This window comes from Xiphias gladius, chromosome 12 (genome assembly GCF_016859285.1).
Source record: "Xiphias gladius isolate SHS-SW01 ecotype Sanya breed wild chromosome 12, ASM1685928v1, whole genome shotgun sequence".
Lineage (NCBI taxonomy): Eukaryota > Metazoa > Chordata > Actinopteri > Istiophoriformes > Xiphiidae > Xiphias > Xiphias gladius.
This window is the reverse complement of record NC_053411.1, coordinates 8,552,376-8,570,935: the sequence shown is the minus strand read 5'-3', so window position 1 is coordinate 8,570,935 and position 18,560 is coordinate 8,552,376. Positions and strand designations below refer to the sequence as shown.

Below are 18,560 nucleotides of genomic sequence, written 5' to 3'. Positions count from 1 at the left end.
CATTTGTCAGCAGGATTACATAAAAGTACCAAACAGATCTGCACCAAACTTGGAGGAGGGATGGGGCATGGGCCAGGGAAGAGCCAATTCAATTTTGGGGGAGATCCAGTTAAAGGGGCGGATCAGGAATTTTTTTTTTTTTTATTGCTTTCCTTAACTTCGTGAGACATTTTGTCAATTTCTCAGGAAATAAGGTATGGATCTTGATGTAAAAAAATCAGACACATTTATGGTGTTGAGATCTACGAGTTTTGTCCAGATTGGTGCAGATCCAGAGCTAGACAGACTTGTGCAGGATTGTTTGGCCTTGGCGGAGGTATGCGTTATACTGCGTGCAATTCTAGCTTTAACATGTAATTGAAGTGCAGGTTGTCTGAAAACAACGAAGGAGAGTATGTCTCACTTTGGAAAAAACTATTCAACATACACATTCAAGTGTGATTCTGATCTAATGATATCAAACCAATGGCAGAGTACCCGAGAAGTCTGTAAAATGTGAGCTTGAACTCGAAGGACATAGTATGACCCAAGTGCAGCAGAGGCTACTCAGAGAGAGAGCATTTGACAATCCACATTAAAGACACAGCCCCGGGACAAAGCCTTTTTCAAAAAGGAAATATGTTCTGTGTTCCACCAGCTGGAGATTAAAAACTACTGTCTGAGACTTTGAAGAAGCCATCAGCTTTGACCCTTGTTTTGTAATGTAAAGCTAAAATCAAACTGGAATCCAAAATCTCTCGAGTTTGGCCCCTGAAAACACCAACTGAAGCCTGGGTTGAAAGTTTGAAACACTCCTCTTCTCTTTATTTTAATCTGCATTTACCGTGAATTTTAGTTGTCTTCCTGCTTTCGACGTTCACTTTCAGATACATAATGTAGGCAGGAAAGTTCATCCGTGTCATACTCAGTTTTCCTAAAATGCCTCTTTATCACCATCAGCATTAAATTTAAGTGGCGTCGCAAAATGCAAATTTGCAGACAGTCACATGCTTTGGCTTCAGCGAGGATGTGACTAAGCCTTTTTAGAGAAAATGCTGTGCAAATATCATATTCTTCAAGCATGAAAGTTTTCTGTTGAAAAAAACAATAGAAATTTATATCAATAATGTCAGCATACCCCTGCAATGTGAAGGATGATTGTCAGTTTCAGCTTAATAGGCAATAATTTGTCTTAAAAAACAAGTTGTGCAGTATTATGTAACTGTATGTGTTAAGTATCTAAGTGTTTAAATGCAAACATTTTCAAATGCCCCGACCTTAACGTAAATACAACTTGCATACTGATGTGACTTTGCCTCATATTTAAATAAAGTCTATATAAATCTACCAAACTACATAAACTCACCAATTATTTCTGCAGACAGCTGCTTGACAGTGACAGTCATTATCACAAACCCTGGATCCTAATTATGCTTTAATCTATATGTCAGGCCTGGGAGGCTTTTGGGTGATTAGCACAACGCAGGTAAAAATATTTTGGTTCCCGTGGACAGCCAGAGCCACCTAATTACTATCAGCACAGTCAGATGGCTTCACTTTCTAGAAGGTATCAATCTTCATTCCAGTGGCAACTTTCCACAACAGAGCCAGATGCTTCCTCCAGGCGCCACAAGCAGTGATTGGAAAATGTAAACGGCACATCGCTTGTCTGGCGTTGGTCTTCCCTGGGCCTCCTGGTAAAGGAATTGTGCTCAGATATGCTCCACAGAGCAGTGGAAACCGAGTGGAAAAGTATAAGTGACATCGTGGAAGGGTCATCGCGTTATCTGAAAATAGACTGTTTATCAACAACTGATGCTTTGGTTTTTTGAGTATGGTTCTCTCATCTCTGATTTATTATTTCTGAGATATGTGATCTGACCTTAAGTCTCCTGATTGAGACTAAGAAAAGATCTAATTGACTTAATTTGTTTTATCTTAATTTATTATTGATTTCTGCCCAAGGTGTCCCCGTGATCTTAAAGCAGAGATACTATCAGTTTATTTGACTTGATGAGCTTTTTATTCCCATGCAGCACAAATATCCTTCCTCCCTGACAGCCTTAGATGAACTTTATAACAGATGGAAGCGCTAAAGAACCTTGGCGATTATTTGAAGATCACTCTCTCATGCCTCGAGGGAGTCGGAGAGGGTGCCACTAATCAAGGAGTAACTGCTCTCTACATAATTCAAAAGTCTTATTATAATTTGCCACATCCAAGATTGTTGGGCAATATATCTCTGCCTGAGTGAAATATGTGTTTTATTAATACGCCATTAATGAAAAGTCAGAGCTGTTGGAGCTGTGCTGTCTGCTGCTGCTGCTGCTGCTTTGTCTGCGATTGGGATGATCGGAAGGAGACGCTTACAGATCGTTTCTTAAGTGGTGAAAATTTTTCAGCATGACCTAAATTCAAGATGGTTAGTTACTGGCATGCTGTAAAGATGGCATGATTATGACATCACTTAAAATAGGTAGTACTTGCCTTATTTAAATAAAGCATATAAACTATCTCCAAAGCTTAACAGTGTGTCAGGGAGTTCCTCAAACTAATTTTGCATTCCTTACTGGGTAAGTGAACTTAAGGCCATTATGTTACATTCCGACTTGGTGAAAAGCAACTAAGCACATTTACTCAAGTACAGTGCTTACGTGAGTATTGCCATTTTATGCTACTAACTTCTAATCCACTATATTTTCCCTTTCAGGTTGCAAAATACATCTATCTTGCAACCTGAAAGGGTAAATACTCTGCCTTTTACTTCACTATAATTTATCTGATAGTTATTAGTTACCTTCAGTGATTGAGTAGTCCCCACATCCTTTACAAAAGAGAAAGTACCCATTAAGCAATGTAAAAATAGTTCATTACAAGTAAAAGTCCTGCATTCAAATTCTTACCTTATCATCAGTAAAATTTACTCAGTCTGTGTTCTGCAGAAAATTGCTCCCTAGGATTAACCATCTATCATATACTATGTTTGATTAAAAGACAGTCCTGCTACAAAAATTATCCTTTTTTTTGGGTGAACTTTTCTCTGATCTTTGCTTTTTTGTTAAAAACAGTAGAGTTTTACCTCTTTGGGCCTCAAACAATTATTTAAATGAAACCATTTTTAGAGGTATAAAATTATGTTGGATCTTAGCTCAGCGTTTGATACAGTTGATCAGGAGATCCATATTGACAGATTAAAGCGATGGATAGGCCTAACTGGATCTGCTCTTTGTTGGTTCGGATCTTATTGAACAGATATGTTTGAGAAGTCTGGCACTGCTGCTTTGGACTATGGAGTGCCTCAAGGGTCTGCTCTTGGACCCATTTTATCTATATGTAACCATTGGGCTTTTTAAATTCATTGCTTTAAAACATCTTATTTTTATGCAGAAGACACTCAGTTCTACTTTTCAGTGAAATGTGAAGATCGCAGTAAAGCCACGAGATGCTGGATGTCTAAAATTTTCTAAAACTGAATGAGCATAAAACAGAGGTCCTTGTTATAGGCCCCAAAAGCACTCAAAAGACCCTGCAGCAAACCCTTGGACCTTTGACCACAAATATCAAACAGCACAGTAAAAATTTAAGCAGCTCTTTTGATTCTAAATTTTTCCATACATGTTAAGAAGCTTGTGCAATCATGCTTTTTGCAGTTAAGAAATATCTCTAAGATTAGACATATTCTATCTTTTGAATCTGCTTTTGTGTCCTCACGCCTCAATTAATGTAATTCTTTACACTCTTGCCTTAGTCGAGGAGCTGTAGCTTATCTGCAGATGGTTTAAAATGCTGCAGCCTGTCCGCCAACAAAGACAAAGCGCAGTGGAATTTATCAGTGGAATTTACAATCTGATATAAAATCGGAGTTATTACCTAGCAGGCTCTACATGGTGAAGCCCCTGATTACATCTCTGAATTGTGGTGCCCATATAGAAACCTACAGTCTCTCCGGTTGGCTAGGCAGTGCCTTTTATGACTATTTTACATTCCTCCATTAATTCATAAAACTCAATTGGCATTTAAAAAAAAAAAAAAAAAAGACTGTCACTCGTTTTTCTTAACTAATGTTTTTGCATTATTTTGTTGTTTTTGTTTTAATATAATTTTCTTTGGGAGGGGAGGGGGGGCAGTTTGATGTCTTTTCTCTTTTTTAATATTTGTTTTGGAAGGTGCAATATAAATAAATCTTTCCTTACTTACAATGTCAAACTTGAACTGTCTCTGGGTGTTGACACGACCACAAAATCAGATACATGGTATTCACTTAGCAAAAACTGATAATAATCCATCTCCAGAGTACCCAGCAGTCAAATCATACTTTGTGTCCGTTTTATTCTCTCTCCCCAACAGCGATGTCAAGCTTTGAAGGAGACTTCGGTTTAGCTGTTGGCTGTGGAGGAGAAAGAATGGAAGGAGGTGGAAAGGGAATAAGATACACTATTCTCATTATCCTGTCTTCTCATGGCAGCTTCAATTGCCCCGTGAGTCAGCTGTCAATCACAGCCTGGGCATCCAATCAGCAGGAGACCAGAATGTACAGTTCACTCATCAAATCTGTCGGCAGGCAAGGAGAAAACATCTATAGAGCCCAAAGCCACAGCCAGATGCAATTAAAGTGCTGCTCCACTGTGGAGAAAGGAACCCGAGGCCACCTGAAGGTCAGTGAAAAACCCAATTACCAGCTTGTCATATATTGCCAGCAAGAATAATTCTTGGAAACACAACAGCTCTGACTCACCTTTGCACTGGCTGCAGAGACCCAAGAGATGAGACTGTGGGTGTTATCACAAGGATAAAAACTTTCAATTAGGTAAATGGAACTTTTGTTTTATTATTGTTGGGACAAACTAGAAAATGGAAAAAAAAAAAAAAAGCCCAGAGGTAAGGGTATGCACAGGGCCACAGCTCAGACCATGCAGTTTCATTTACAGAACTCTAAAATGGAATAAAGGAGTTGGATGTAAAGTTATAAAAATAGACCATTTACAAAAACATATCTACAGAGACAGATCAGTTGAAAAAATGTGGCTAGTTTTTTTTCCAATAATTATTTTCAAAGGACTCTTTTTCCAAGAAAGAAATGTACAATCAAAAAACAAAAAACACATTTCACAGTTTAAAGACGAGAGCATATCACTATGCAGTCTTTGGGATGGAAACCGTCACTACACAGTAGTTTCATGTTTCCACAAGCCGGTCTTTATACTGGTTGCACTCTCTGTGGTAATTAAAGGCACCGCTTGCCCATTTTCTTTAAGTGTGCCACCATTTTGAGTGACAAGGTTGAGCCCATATGACTTGGGTTGGCCCTCTAGTTCTGTGCTGCCGGACTGCTTTACAGGACCAGAGTCTTTACTTGAGCTTGACACTGCAGTAGTAGTGACCTGGTCAGTCTCTGCAGACACTACTGTCCCGTTCCCCAGGGTGCTGCCACCTCCTTTATCTGAGTAGCGGGAGCGCCGTGGCAGGCTCGCACTGTCACTGCTGTCCTGCTGCAGCTGGCTCTGATGCCTCTCCCTGTAGGCCATGTAGGCTGCTCGTCGGCTATTGCGTGCCGCTACGTCATAATGGTGGTGCCGTCTATGGGGGGCACTCTGGACGCTGCCTTCCACGCTGGTTGGCACGTCGTAGGCGTACTCTCGCAATACAGTCAGGCGACTTGCTCTGTGTGCTCGTGCTCTGTTTTTCTGGTGCCTGCTTGTGTGACCGTTAGTGGCAGCTGTTGGATTGTTGATGTTGTTCATTGGGCGGAACTGCACCTCAACTGGTGATACATGCATTTTAATTTCATTGTCTAGTGAATGCTCAGTCAGGCTGTTGTCCAAAACGGCTGCACCATTGGCTGTCACCGGAGCTGACGCAGACCTACACTGAGCTGCCTCTGCGTGCAGATTAGTCAGCTTGCTGCCATGGGTGGAGTTGCGCATGCTTGGGGCGCTCTTATTTGTGTAGGAAGAGTCTGCACTGCTGTGGCCACACTTTGCTGACTCCCCATCTGCCTTATTAGCAGATCCTGCTGTGGATGTCATTGCCACATCTGGCTGAGGCAGAAGGACATCCTCCTGTGCTGAGTAGGCTCGCCTCCCAGAGCAACAAACTTGGGACCAGTGGCGCCTCATATCCTGTCTCTTGACACAGTGATGTGCCACCATGAATGCCCCGAGCGCCAGTGCTGCCACCCCAAACAAGCAGGTAAAAGCCAAGTCATAGGGGTGGTCCTGTGCTACAGACATGGCACCGAAAACCCAGAGGGCTGCATACAGCCCTAATGCCCCTGCTGCACCCATCAGCTGGGCAGAAAAGGTGTGTTCATTCTCCAGGGCAGACAGGGGCACTGTGTGGGGACCTGACATTATGGAGGACGATGCCTCGTGAGGCTGGAGCTGGAGAGTGAGGGGATGGCAGTGGTTGCGGGGAACATCTGGCCCGGCCTCAGTGTTGGCTGAAGCCAGATGCTGCTGCTCTTCGGTCGGCTCCTTGAGCTCATAGCGGCGCTCAGGGTGGCGCCGCAACTGGAGTAGGATGCTGAGGAAGTACATGCAGTCCACAAAAATGATGAATCCTACTGGGCCATAAAAAGCCCCAATGCTGGGCTCCCATGCCATCCAGCAACTAGAAAGGGATAGACAAGACCATTTAAACATTTCATATAGTGAAGTAACAAAGAATCTTAACAGCTACATCTAAGAGTTTTTTCCAATTATATCAAGCTCATCGTTTGAAATTATATAGGGTCTCCAAATGGTAATATTGCCAACAGTGTTCATTAAAACAGTATTTCATTTCCTCACCTTAATCTGTCCCTTTCATTATTTATTTCACAAACTTAAAATGACTCTGAAAAACTTTTGCATCTAATATCTACAGTAATTGTCCCATTATATTTAATAACACTGGCTGGATTTGTCCTGCTTGCAAGAAATTAATTAAACTCCAAAGACATCAGACAGATACGGGTCCAGATTTCTCAATTAGTCAGCCACATTGCACTATCTAAACAGCTGCCACTGTAGAGAGGGGGTTGGGGGAGCTTGTTCTAAACTGGCAGCAGTTGCGTGTTGCCTGGATGCACACACTGTACCATTAATAGGCCTCCATAATCAGAACTTCAGGGAATAAACTTTCCATTCTCTCATAAAAATATCCATTATTTACTAAAGCAACGCAGTCTGGCTGGTCGATAACTAAGCCAATTCCTCCTGAGGACAGAATGTAAAAGTTCTCACGGGCTCTGATGCTAATTTATTAAACCCTATTGACCTGATAAAATGACACAGCATTTCCAGGCGCACAAACTGAGGAACAGGAACTTTAATTGCTTTCTATACAGGGACTACTTACTACGGTGCACTGGTCCGGCTTCCATAGTTTTTGATGTTAGCTGCTGCGGTGATCCCACAGACAATGACAGGTATCCCTCCGCCAATTAAGTAGAACCTTTGTGAGAAAGCACAGAGCGGTAGATGTTTTAGTGGCCATGAACTGGAGACAGAGGTCCAATGGTATTTCAGGCCTCTACACTGACACCATGTGGCTGTTTCACCTTTAGACATGGCTACTTATAATAATACTAATGTTGGCTCGTCTGTCTTACTTGCTGATAAAGATAAAGATACAGTAAGTGTCACATATATGATGAAAATGAATCACACATTACCTGATTATGTCAAAAACAATCCCAAAAAAAAATCATTCCCCTTTTTTTGTGAAGAGCTGTGAACACTGAATCTACTGTGTAGTCTAATGTATACTGGCATTACAAATGGTGGGACATGATTACAAGACCCAAATAAGTACAGATGTTTGATTTAGACTGCTGTGATTTAACCTGTACTTGCATGCTCATGCCGATCCAGGTCTACTGCAACTGAAATTAACACCTTTAAGATTTAAACTTACAATACAAGTTCTATTCTGGTGGCGGGTGTGTTTGCTTAAAGGAGGTGGGAAATAGATACAGTAGCAAGTGAAGACAGAAAAGCTGTAATTAAAAACACTAGATGTAATTCCCTTGGTGGCATTTCATATTGAGTGTCACAGACAGGCAGTTAGTTAAGACGAGAGCATTACATGCAGTTTATCGACATATTACATGATGTCTGAGCAGCAAAGGTGAGACTTTTTTAGAATTGTTACCTCACACCGCCAGTTGGAGGTGCTAGCACACAATACTGCCTGGTAGAAACTCAAAAACTACAACTCAAATTCAGTAGTTTATTTAAGGACCGACCTCTGTTGTAATGTAAGAGTGGCGGTGTCATACCTGAGCATAGGCCGCGGTGGCGGTGGAGGCTCGTCCAGCTCTTCATAGCGCTTGGCCTTGCGTGTCACCTGTTTGTAGATGTTACGTGCTGTCACACCTACCCACAGAGCTGTAGCCAGAGTAGAATAGTGAAGCAAGATACCCACCTAGAAGAGATTTTACCATTTTATGCATGACATTTACTAAAGCAAATGAGATGCAATCAGTCTCCTGCGAAAGAATGATTAAATGCTCCTGCTGTGTTAAATGGTGTCACCACTAAAATTTAAAATGGTGGAATGCAGTACACAGGAGTATTTTAGATTGCACGATGATCCTTGAGCAATTTTCTATTAAGTAAGTCATCATCAGCCTGAGTTGAAAAATGACCTTATCAGATATTGCTTTTGCCAGAAGGGATTCAATAAATAAACAAAAACTTCTCTGCCAAAATGTTTCATCCAGGTACTTTTTGCAATGAAAAATGAATAAGTAAAGTGTTTCAGTACACCAGACACCATGGGGGGAGGTGTAGGATAGCCCCTAGCCATGGAAACGATCTACTGTATCTTTCTAGGTATCTTTTACTGTGTTTCCACCGGTTTTAGGAGTGTATTGAGCTTCGCCAAGGGCAACTTTTTCAACTTTTTTCCTTTGAAGACATCCAAAGCCCTTGTTCACTCTTGACTGCTGACCATTAAGTTTGGAGGGAGAAAGGAGACATAGCCGAAGTGTTGGAGGGGTGCTGGTGGTGTACACTCACTGCTTGGCAGACACTTGCGTGGCGTGTCTGATTGATCCCACCTACGAAGACCCCGCAAGTGAGGGAGATGTGGAAGCAGAGGTTGACCAACATGTGCCAAAACTTGCGGCTCACACGGACAGACCTGGTTGTAACGGACATACAACACACCACAGAATTAACATGGAAAGGTGCTGGTTATGCGTATCAAGTTACTATAGTATTATAATTTTCATTATATCAACAAACAATACTATATACATCTTTTATCTGATCATCCAACAACTTGTAGCTGTCTCTAACCTTCACCAGTAAGGCCATAGTGTCTTTTTTAGAACTCCATGATGAGTCTCATAAGATCCCAATATTCTCAAGCGGTCTTTAATTATTCTTTGTTTAGAGTGTATGATTCCATTTTGCTTCCAGTGGAAAAAGGTTAACTACATTATTTTTGCTATTTACATTAATAATTAGAGTTGAGCAAAGAGTAAAACGGGAGAGATTGTAGTCTACTAAGTAGAAATTAATGGGGGCAAAAAACAACAAATCCTGCTGTGTAGTAAATATGAATGACCAGCCAAAACATAAATGATATAACAGCGGTACGTAAAATATCTCACCTGTGATGGTAGATGTAGCTAATAATAATGGTGAGCAGACAGAGGAGGAGTATAATAGTAGTGGCATAGATGACTGGATGCAGGGGCCGGATACCTGGAGAGAAATACTCCACACTGCTGAGGTCCTGCAAGATCAATGAGGTGAGGTCTGCTGTTTACTTTACATCAATATATGTCAAAACCCATGAATTATAATGATTATAGACAACTTCAAAGTGCCAGATGCAAGGTAGCCAACACTTCAGTACACAAAGCTTTTTGGGAGCCAATAGGCTTGTCTCAACGGAATTAATGAAAATGGCAGTGGATTACTTTTAAAATCCTTTTACTGCTTTTTATATTATATATATAAAAAAATACACAAAAATATTAGTTAAATAATTTGGATAAATTGGATAATTTAAATCCATACAATAGGCCATCCTAACTGCTGCTCTGCCACTCCCCAAATGTCCCAATGAACACATGATCACGAGGAGGAATGGTCCAATCAAATGTCCTACCATGAGCAGGCCATAGTTGCCCAGAGAGTTGCAGGATATGGTGGTGAAATTGTCATGATGGCCCAGGATGCGGCAGCCATCGCTCTGCCATCCTCCCTGACCTCCCACCAGGCTGAGGTTCCAGTAGGCAGACACAGCGTCTGAGCCGCGGGCAAACCGCCGCAGGGTGATGTTGACAGGGGTCCGCAGGACATGCAGGGACATGCCGTCTGATCGACAACACAGACAGGGGTATTAGAATAGATAGAAATTGCCTTCAAGTTTTCTTTTTTTTTGTGCGATAATGTGTCCTAATTCAGCTGAAAGGCTATTTGGTTCTTGTCATGTTGTAAAGTTTCGGATGATTTGTGTGTCAGTATATTTTCAGATTTCTACTCTTTCATTTAAATAAAAAAAACAAACACACATTAAACAGTTATGACTATAGCAAAAACATTATGACGCACCTATCTTGGCCATGATGACAGGGGTAGCCACACTCCGTCTCTTGCCTCCATCAGCCAGTTGGGAGGAGTTGCCAGTGGAGGGGAAAAACTTGCCATTGCGGAAGCCCAGTAGGTGGAGCTTGTAGACTGTGTCCTCTGCCTGCCCAGGTACAGCCTGGGTAAAGAGAGACTGAGGAAGCTGCAGGGAAGCCTCCACAATGGTGCTCTATAGAGACAAAAGATACAGTGAAGAGAATTTGTCTGCTTACATGATGCAATCAAATCCAAACCCCCACAATAAAACCTCACCCTAACAAAAGTGCTAAAAAATTGTAATTATCTCTGGTAGGAGCTGAACTGACCTTGTGAAGGATGCTGGAGAAGGAGCTGGTGGTGTTGCATTTGAAGGTGAGCTGGCGGTCCTGGCTCGGTGTCCGCTCAGGGATGGGCCTCTGGAATAACATGCAGGTCATGCCGTTCCAGTCGGTGGCTCTCACAGTGTGGGCCTCCAGTGCTATGTTGGGGGATGTCTGGAAGGTAAACAGAATAGTGAATTATGAAATAACTCCTCATAAAACACAATGTTAAAGTGCAACATGACATAATATTGTTGGTGAGACTAACCAGGGAGAAGGCCTGCGCTGTAGCCAGACGATAGACGGCAATCTTCTGGAGGCAGGCAATGATGCGGGAGCAGGCCGTGGCTTCTCGCTGAGCCATCCAAAGCACCCTCTCGTCGGCCAGCATCAAGTTACTGGCCATGCTCACCATCACCTCACCCAGCTGTTAGACAACAGAGTGACACGAGTGAATTCACACACACATGCAAAATATGAAATGAAAGATACATAAAAAAAATAATCAATGGCACTGATTTGGAAAAAGCATTGTAATTATCATTTCAGTCAACCACGAACACTCACTTAGAAGCAGCTCAACAACACACTCTGAATTACTTGAGTGGAAACATAAGAAATGTGAGTGTGTCCAGCCAGCCTCTTGTTTGTATTCAACATCACATACAAGTGCTTGAGGGAGATGCTTGACATTACTCTTGTTCTAAGTAAGTGACTATTGAAAAACATATTTCAAGCATGGTGTCACCCTACTAACCTTTAATACGCTTTAAAATCCTACTGCTACTTGCCAAAAGCACATACAACATGCTAAGAACTCCTTTACTTTACAAACTTTGCTCAGTTTGAATTTGTTGGCCTACAGCTATACCGAAAGTCATGACAACAAGTCATCTGTTCTCATTAAACAGCATGGCAACAAACAGCTGTTGAGCATTAATCTATTTGTCCTGGGACAGGATAATAAACCAAATGAATGCATCACATTCTCCTGTCAATGTAGGTCTATAAAAACTTTACAGACAAGTTTTTTAAATTTCATTCTGATTTTTGTTTTGGGGTTGGGTCGGAAATGTGAACAAATAAGCGAGGCCAACTGCAGTACCTACATCTTTAAACTTCTCCACAAACTTGCCAAACTTCTCAATCATCTCAGCCACAAAGATAATGTCCATCTTGTCTGAGAAGTTGGCAGCATTGATTGTGCAGACCAACAGACGTCGAGCCCTGGGAACCACATTACTCTCGTTCAGAGGCATCTAGCATGAAGATAGAGAGAAAAATTAGGCTTTGATGTCAGCTTTGCAGTTAAGGACAGTTTCTCTGTTCAAAGAAGAGCAAAAGATAAGAGAGTAAATTGTGGTGAAGGATTAAAGGAATATCTGACAGAAAAGGGAAAATACAATAAATAAAGTTCCAGGTCAGAGAATGACAAGCTGACCAACCAGGTACAGACCTGGTTGATGACATAAAGAAATCTAGTGACATCCTTCTGGAACTGGCAGCGGGAGTAGTCCTCCTCCGCCCACAGCCCCTCTCGATCACAGTAGCGCCACGCCCGCTGTTCTTCACCTGAGCTGCCCGAGTATGTGCCTGCGCTTGACGGCAGTCTGTTGCACGGGAGGTAGGCTCGGATTCCTGCCAGGGTGCGCGGCCACCTGGAAGGAGCCAGATAAAATTCTTGAATAACTGCTTCATGCAACAACCTTACTTTCCTTACTTTGTGTCATATGAGCCATAATGTGTAATAATTATGGTTAAAGCCATGAAGTAATTTATACGTTTAACCACAAGGGGGGGGTCACGGTGCTTGGCATGAGAGCAAGGAGGCATTTTGCTGTACATTTAATACTTAAAATATCCCGGTTCTCTACTTGTGTAGTCGCTTTGTGAGAATGGATCTATATACACTTTTCAGTATTCAGTTTGGAAAATTACAATGTCAAATGAAAAAATTAAAAACCCACATTAATTTATGAGTACGTCTGTGCTCAATAAGCCATTTTAAGCCAAAATAGCCAGCTATTTGTAGAAACTGAAACAGTTGGATGTGTGAAATGATCGAAACTTTGCGAAGCCAGGGTAAAGCTCTTTCATTATATAAAGAGTTATAGCGGAGATGCCAGCATCAAATTTAACATAAAATTCAGGCTTTTACGAAGGAGAGAGTTCCACTCAATTCTTAAGACAACTAGCATTAATTGAGTAGTTATGTGTCTGGTTATGTGTACACCAACCTGAACTCTCCCTTGTTGTTGGAAATGCGTTCAGGAGCGCAGTACTTGGCGGAACTCTCCAACACCACAATGTGGACAGTCCTGGTGGTGTTACCCCTGCTTGTCCGGATCCGGCACTCCCAATTCCCAGTAAAACCAGGCTGGATGTTTGAGATGGTCAACGCACTGATGGGATACATGAGGGGGGAAAAAAAAAAAAAAAAAAAAAATCGGAGAAGCTTTGGATATTTTTGCACAACTGCAAGCCTGACAGTAAACACAAAAAGCTGGGCAGACTCTCTTTATCCCAATTAGTGTTAGTTACCCAATAAGGGAGACTGTCTCCTGAAAATAAACTGAACTGCACAGATGCTACTGTTTGAATTTCCCCATATATTGCCAGTGATCACAGAGACTGCACTCCCCACCTAAGATTAGCATAAACATTGTCATACCTAGCGATCAGGGAGCAGTTCTGCACCATGCGCTTCTCAATGAAGATTCCCTGGGCAGCGTCAGGCTTGACCATGCGGCCGTTCTGGTACCACAGCACCTGCATGTCCTCGGCCACGAAGGAGGCCTGACACTGGAAAGGCAGGCTATCCCCCTGAAAGACGACCTGTCGTTGGGACGGAGTCAGCTGGAAGGAGGGCAGCTCAAGAGGAGCATCTGAAGAAACCAGTCAGTCAGTCAGTCATTTCCCACAAAAAAAAAAACTGTTATTTGGTTCATATTTGTCACAAAAACACCATACATGGACACAATGCCATTCTGTTTCGCACTTGGCCATTTTTGGTCACGCAGGGAAGCGAAAACTGTGTCTTGAATTCTTAAGTGCTATTTGTCATTCACGTCAGGCCACTGACTCCTGCTGGATCTATGCAATGTATTTCATAATTCCTCACTGTGGTGAGTGCCAAACTGATAAGACATGAGCAAGTACAAACAAAGGCAGCACTGGCCTGGGCCGACCTTCTCTTATCACCCATGTCATTTCACAAGCCCCTGCTCCCCAGACATCAGCCCCACTGATACCAAAACAGAGAAATTAAACAGGCAGTGCAACATTTTGATACTACATTCTGTGTAACTGTTCAACACGACCTATTTCAAACCTTTCAAAATGTTTGAGACTGGACAAACGACACATCCGATAGTATCACTGAACTGAGAAATGATTACTTTTCAGAGTGACATCTTTGAGTTGTTTAGAGTCTTTGTACGTATGAACGCAAATTTATGTTTCTATAAAGTTCAGGTGCGTGTCCCTACCACAGGTAAGGAGCTCCGGCCTGATGGAGGTAATGAGCTGACCCTGAAGAGACTGGGGGTAGGAACACTTGGTGTTCTTGACTGCAATGTTCCTGTCTTTGATCCAACGCAGCAGCCACAGAAGGTTGCAGTCACATAGCAGGTAAGGTGTCTGAAACTCCCTGTGGAATTATAGAACACACAGACACACACACACACACACACACACACACACAGACACAGGGGGGAAGACAGCTTAATTGATGGGGCACTAAGAAATATCAAGTTAAGTCATATTTAATAAAGAAAACACAGTTTTTATTGCATTGTGGGTGCATGATAAATATACAGACATCACAATCCAACTGGGGCCTGCATGTGATTTTTGGGCACAGCAACAAACTGACTCCTTATCATACTTACAGTGACTTCAGAGAAACCAAGCTGTCAAAGGTCCCTTGAGCCAATGAAGAGAAGATGTTCCCTGAAAGATTTCTGAAAAAAATAAAAATAATAATAATAAATAAATAATGAAAAACAGTTATCTTTTATGCCAGCCTATCACAAAGAAATTATTATATTAGATTCATAAAAATACTAATGACTTACAGTCTAATCAGACTGGTGAGGCCCTTGAAGATGTCTATGTTCAGACAGCCGATGCTGTTGTTGGACAAGTCTCTTAAACACACACAGGAAAAAAAGGTATCTGGTTTATTTCTTCCACGTTTCAGAAATAACACATGACAGCTATAATGTGTAAAATACCAAGTAAGCCACATTAAGGCTGGAAATGTTTTACAAGATAAGACCGTGAAAATCAGATCATATTATGAGAAAAACGGGTAAATGGGCAAATGTTTAAGTTGCTGAGATAAAACAATAGCAGTTTTTTTTTTCAAGCCAAATTTAAAAGAGGCATGCGGAGGCAAAAAGCCCAAACATTCAGCTGACAGGTTTACAACCTTCACAGTGATTTTAGATAATGTCTGTGTGGGCCTCCGGAGGAACCTACACATCAAAGGTACTGTAACACTCTGGGAGGTGATTAATCACCTGTGATTGATGTCAAACACGTCAAAAGTGTGTGCTTTTCCTATAGATGTGACCTTACATGATGTCTCTGGCAAACATCAGATAGAAGTGTCTGAGACTCCTGACGCCTTGCAAAAGGACCTCACATGGAAAAGACTGACTGATCTTTCCTCTGTGAATTACACCCATGTGCAAACATGGAACGAAATGGCTTCAAATATTCACTGGAAGCTCTAGGTCAACCAAAGCCCACAAGCAGAAACGTGTTGGTCTCAGAATAAATTTGTTCTTTATACTACAAAGTATTACTTGAGTTTTGATATTTTATGATTGACGTGATTAAAATTTTTAAATAATAAACTGCGTAGGAAGTAAGGGGGGAAACGTTGCAGCAACACACAAATTATGTTAATTCTTTAATATTTGCTTTTTTTGTTTTATGGTTTTCTTTAAATTGTAAAATGCTGCATAGTCTTTTGACCTATTAATACTACTCAAATGTAACAGACCACGAAGGGAACATCGTTGGTTTAAATGCTAGCAGCTCATTTAAACCAAATGAGCCATAGACACTGCTCTATTTTGATGACCACAAACCAAAAGGATTGGGTTTCAAAAGCCAGTTTCATGTTGAACCCAGTTATAAGTTTGAAAAATACCCAGTTTCATCAAAATAATAATAAAAAAAAAAAAAAATTAGATTAAAAAAATTTTTTTATTAAATAAATATATATTTTCAATAATTCCTCCTTTATTATTGGCAGAGAAATGTACAAAATACTAAGGTAGTCATTTAGCTAAATAATATGTATTGTAAATAGAAAACCCTCTGTTCTTTATTTAAATGTCAGTCTTTGGGTTTTAGTTTTTTAAAGTAGAATGAAATAATTTTGTTAGACTGCTTAAGGGCAGCAGATCAACGCACAAACACAAAACTCACATACTATAACCTTATAAAGTTGTGGCGAACATGTTGGCATATACTTGCCTACTTACACATCCAGCCGACATGGAGTAATATTAGCATTCAACTGGAGCCCTGTTTCTGACAATCCGGTGAGAATATTTGATTGTAACACAAATACTCTGTCTCCTTTCATCTCATCTCTGAAGGAAATACGTGACTCCCTAGCTGCCGAATGCTCTACCAGATAGTCGCTAACTCTGTCTGTCTGCTGTTTTTGTGCTGGGCAGGTCATGAACAGTTTATCAGGTTTATCAGAGCTTTTTCCCTTCAAACAGCTGCCTGCCACAGCTGGCAAAAAAGTCGATGAGAGCAGTGAGAGTGAACTGGAGAGAAACGTGATAACTGTCTAAGGGTTTGTCACTAGAACTGACTCCTTTCATGTTGCATGTATTCATTTGATCTAATCTTAACAAAAAAAAAAAAAAAAAGCTACTTATTGCAGCTTCAAAGTTGCTGAAAGCTGAGCCTAAAGAGCTTTGATAAGTTGTAAAACATGATTTTTATCCACAAAAATAATTTTAGGCTCTCAAAATGAGTATGATAACAGAACATATTTCAATTTCCGGATAGATAACATTTAAGGCAACCAGTCATTTAGTGACTCCAAGGTTCAAATGGAAAGCACCTTGACAGTAGCTGTAACACATATCCCTCTGTGAATGATCCAATCAGTGGAATGTGCCAAGAAAAGAAACAAGAGCCTGGGAGAGAAGACAGATCTTTACCTCAAACCACCAGCTAAACTTTATCCTGGGGTGCTTTGGGAATGCGATACTGACACAAAGTCATACCTGGAAAATCACTGTCAGGCATATGCTAACATCTGAGCATTTATGTAATTATTGGTGTTTGTCCTTAAGGTACCAGCTGGGGAATTTACTGTGTGAGGTTATTAGTTCCACTTGGAAGAGAAGAAAAGGCTGCCTTTGCAGGCTTGCCAATTTGTGCAAGCATTGTGTGTCAGGTGAAGGATAAGACGGGAAAAGTTTAGGGATGGAGGGAGGGGCATCCCTTAGCTAAAGGCATACTTTCATCTCACTTTATCGCCCGGATTCACATACTAGAGTTACACCTACATTGAGGGACCCAAGATGGTGAATACTGTTATTACTTTCACTCACTTTTACTGTGTTAGGAAACTTGTATTATCGATCATTCAAAACAATACGGATAAATACACATTTCTGTGATTTTTGTTGTATGGCTATGGACCTATTACTCACTGAAGTCTCTACTTTGTTTTTTCAGAGAAAACTAGTATTCATTACCAAAGATTAATCTCAAACGCGTCTTTCGAGTAGCAAATTAAAAGCATAGAGGACTGCTTCACTGCAGTGCTTCAGTTGTAATGACTGATACGAAGAGCAGAAGCAAAAATAGCCCGATGTGATTAGGCCCCAGCAGGGACTGTTCAGCTGTTGGTGGAATGCAGAGTAAAGAGGGCTGAGGCCGGAAGAATCCATAGGGTTTGAGTGTGTTGTATAGTGCGAGAGAAGGGGGTGTGTGAACGCATTAGTACATCTCAAACTGTGTGGAAATTATGTGTGCAAACTGTGTGTGAACTGTGTGCGAAAAGTGAGGTAAGGGAAACACTTGTCTTTCCCGTGAGGGTGTAACCGAGGGTGCACCTTACACTCGAGCTCCCAGCACAAATACAGAATAAAGAAAACAGTTGTACAATGTCTTCTGTGGCTCTGGAGAGAGATTTCCAAAAGTCTACAAAAACAGCCTTGATGAGGTTATAGTGATGTCTTCAGGGTTTTCGCAGTTTGGACTTGAGTCTTAAAATTTCTGAGAGCATTGCACAAGCCGTCCGCATTAAAAACTGGGGATGGATTGGAAAAAATGGGAATTGAGTAATCAGGGAGGGTCTAATGAAGGACCAGTTGCATTATGGAAGATGTAGGATCCAGCCTCTCTGGAGCTGATCGAGTATTTGGGAGTATCTTGGCCTCTGCTGCCTCAATTTTAACCATTTGTTGTCCAGTGTAGGCGGAACTTTTTGGGAGCCCTGAGGTGATCTACATGTGATGTACAAAAGCTTAAATAATTGAAGCAAGTGGTGTCTGCATGCAAAATAGTGGAATTTTAAGATTTTTCTTTACAATGAAGTATTTCGTTTGTTCTTTGTGTACATGTCTCTTGCTCAACAGCTAGTCAAAGGATGAGGAATCTGAATTACAAACTTGCTACAAACCTCTAGGATGCAACTTCCCACTAAGATGTG

The 18,560-nt window shown here is 41.3% G+C and overlaps 1 protein-coding gene across 5 annotated transcripts in view; it reads right to left on the bottom strand.

Moving 5' to 3' along the window:
• Nucleotides 1-4,125: 4,125 nt before the first annotated feature.
• Nucleotides 4,126-18,560, bottom strand: part of adgra3 (adhesion G protein-coupled receptor A3) — a 125,308-nt gene continuing 110,873 nt past the window's right edge. For 4 of the 5 annotated variants that reach the window (XR_005708459.1, XR_005708460.1, XR_005708461.1 and 1 more), the window contains 17 exons: nucleotides 14,941-15,012; nucleotides 14,755-14,826; nucleotides 14,353-14,513; nucleotides 13,536-13,749; nucleotides 13,102-13,266; nucleotides 12,321-12,522; nucleotides 11,974-12,123; nucleotides 11,133-11,291; nucleotides 10,871-11,038; nucleotides 10,530-10,734; nucleotides 10,084-10,292; nucleotides 9,581-9,705; nucleotides 8,982-9,105; nucleotides 8,240-8,385; nucleotides 7,318-7,413; nucleotides 4,715-6,588; nucleotides 4,126-4,628 (listed from right to left, as the gene is read on the bottom strand). Coding sequence is in view for 1 of the 5 variants with exons in the window: in XM_040140474.1 (XP_039996408.1) it covers nucleotides 5,142-6,588; nucleotides 7,318-7,413; nucleotides 8,240-8,385; nucleotides 8,982-9,105; nucleotides 9,581-9,705; nucleotides 10,084-10,292; nucleotides 10,530-10,734; nucleotides 10,871-11,038; nucleotides 11,133-11,291; nucleotides 11,974-12,123; nucleotides 12,321-12,522; nucleotides 13,102-13,266; nucleotides 13,536-13,749; nucleotides 14,353-14,513; nucleotides 14,755-14,826; nucleotides 14,941-15,012 (3,715 nt within the window). In the remaining 4 variants the exon portion in view is untranslated. Of the gene's footprint in view, nucleotides 6,589-7,317; nucleotides 7,414-8,239; nucleotides 8,386-8,981; nucleotides 9,106-9,580; nucleotides 9,706-10,083; nucleotides 10,293-10,529; nucleotides 10,735-10,870; nucleotides 11,039-11,132; nucleotides 11,292-11,973; nucleotides 12,124-12,320; nucleotides 12,523-13,101; nucleotides 13,267-13,535; nucleotides 13,750-14,352; nucleotides 14,514-14,754; nucleotides 14,827-14,940; nucleotides 15,013-18,560 lie in introns of all 5 variants that reach the window. The other variant, XM_040140474.1, reaches the window with a different exon arrangement.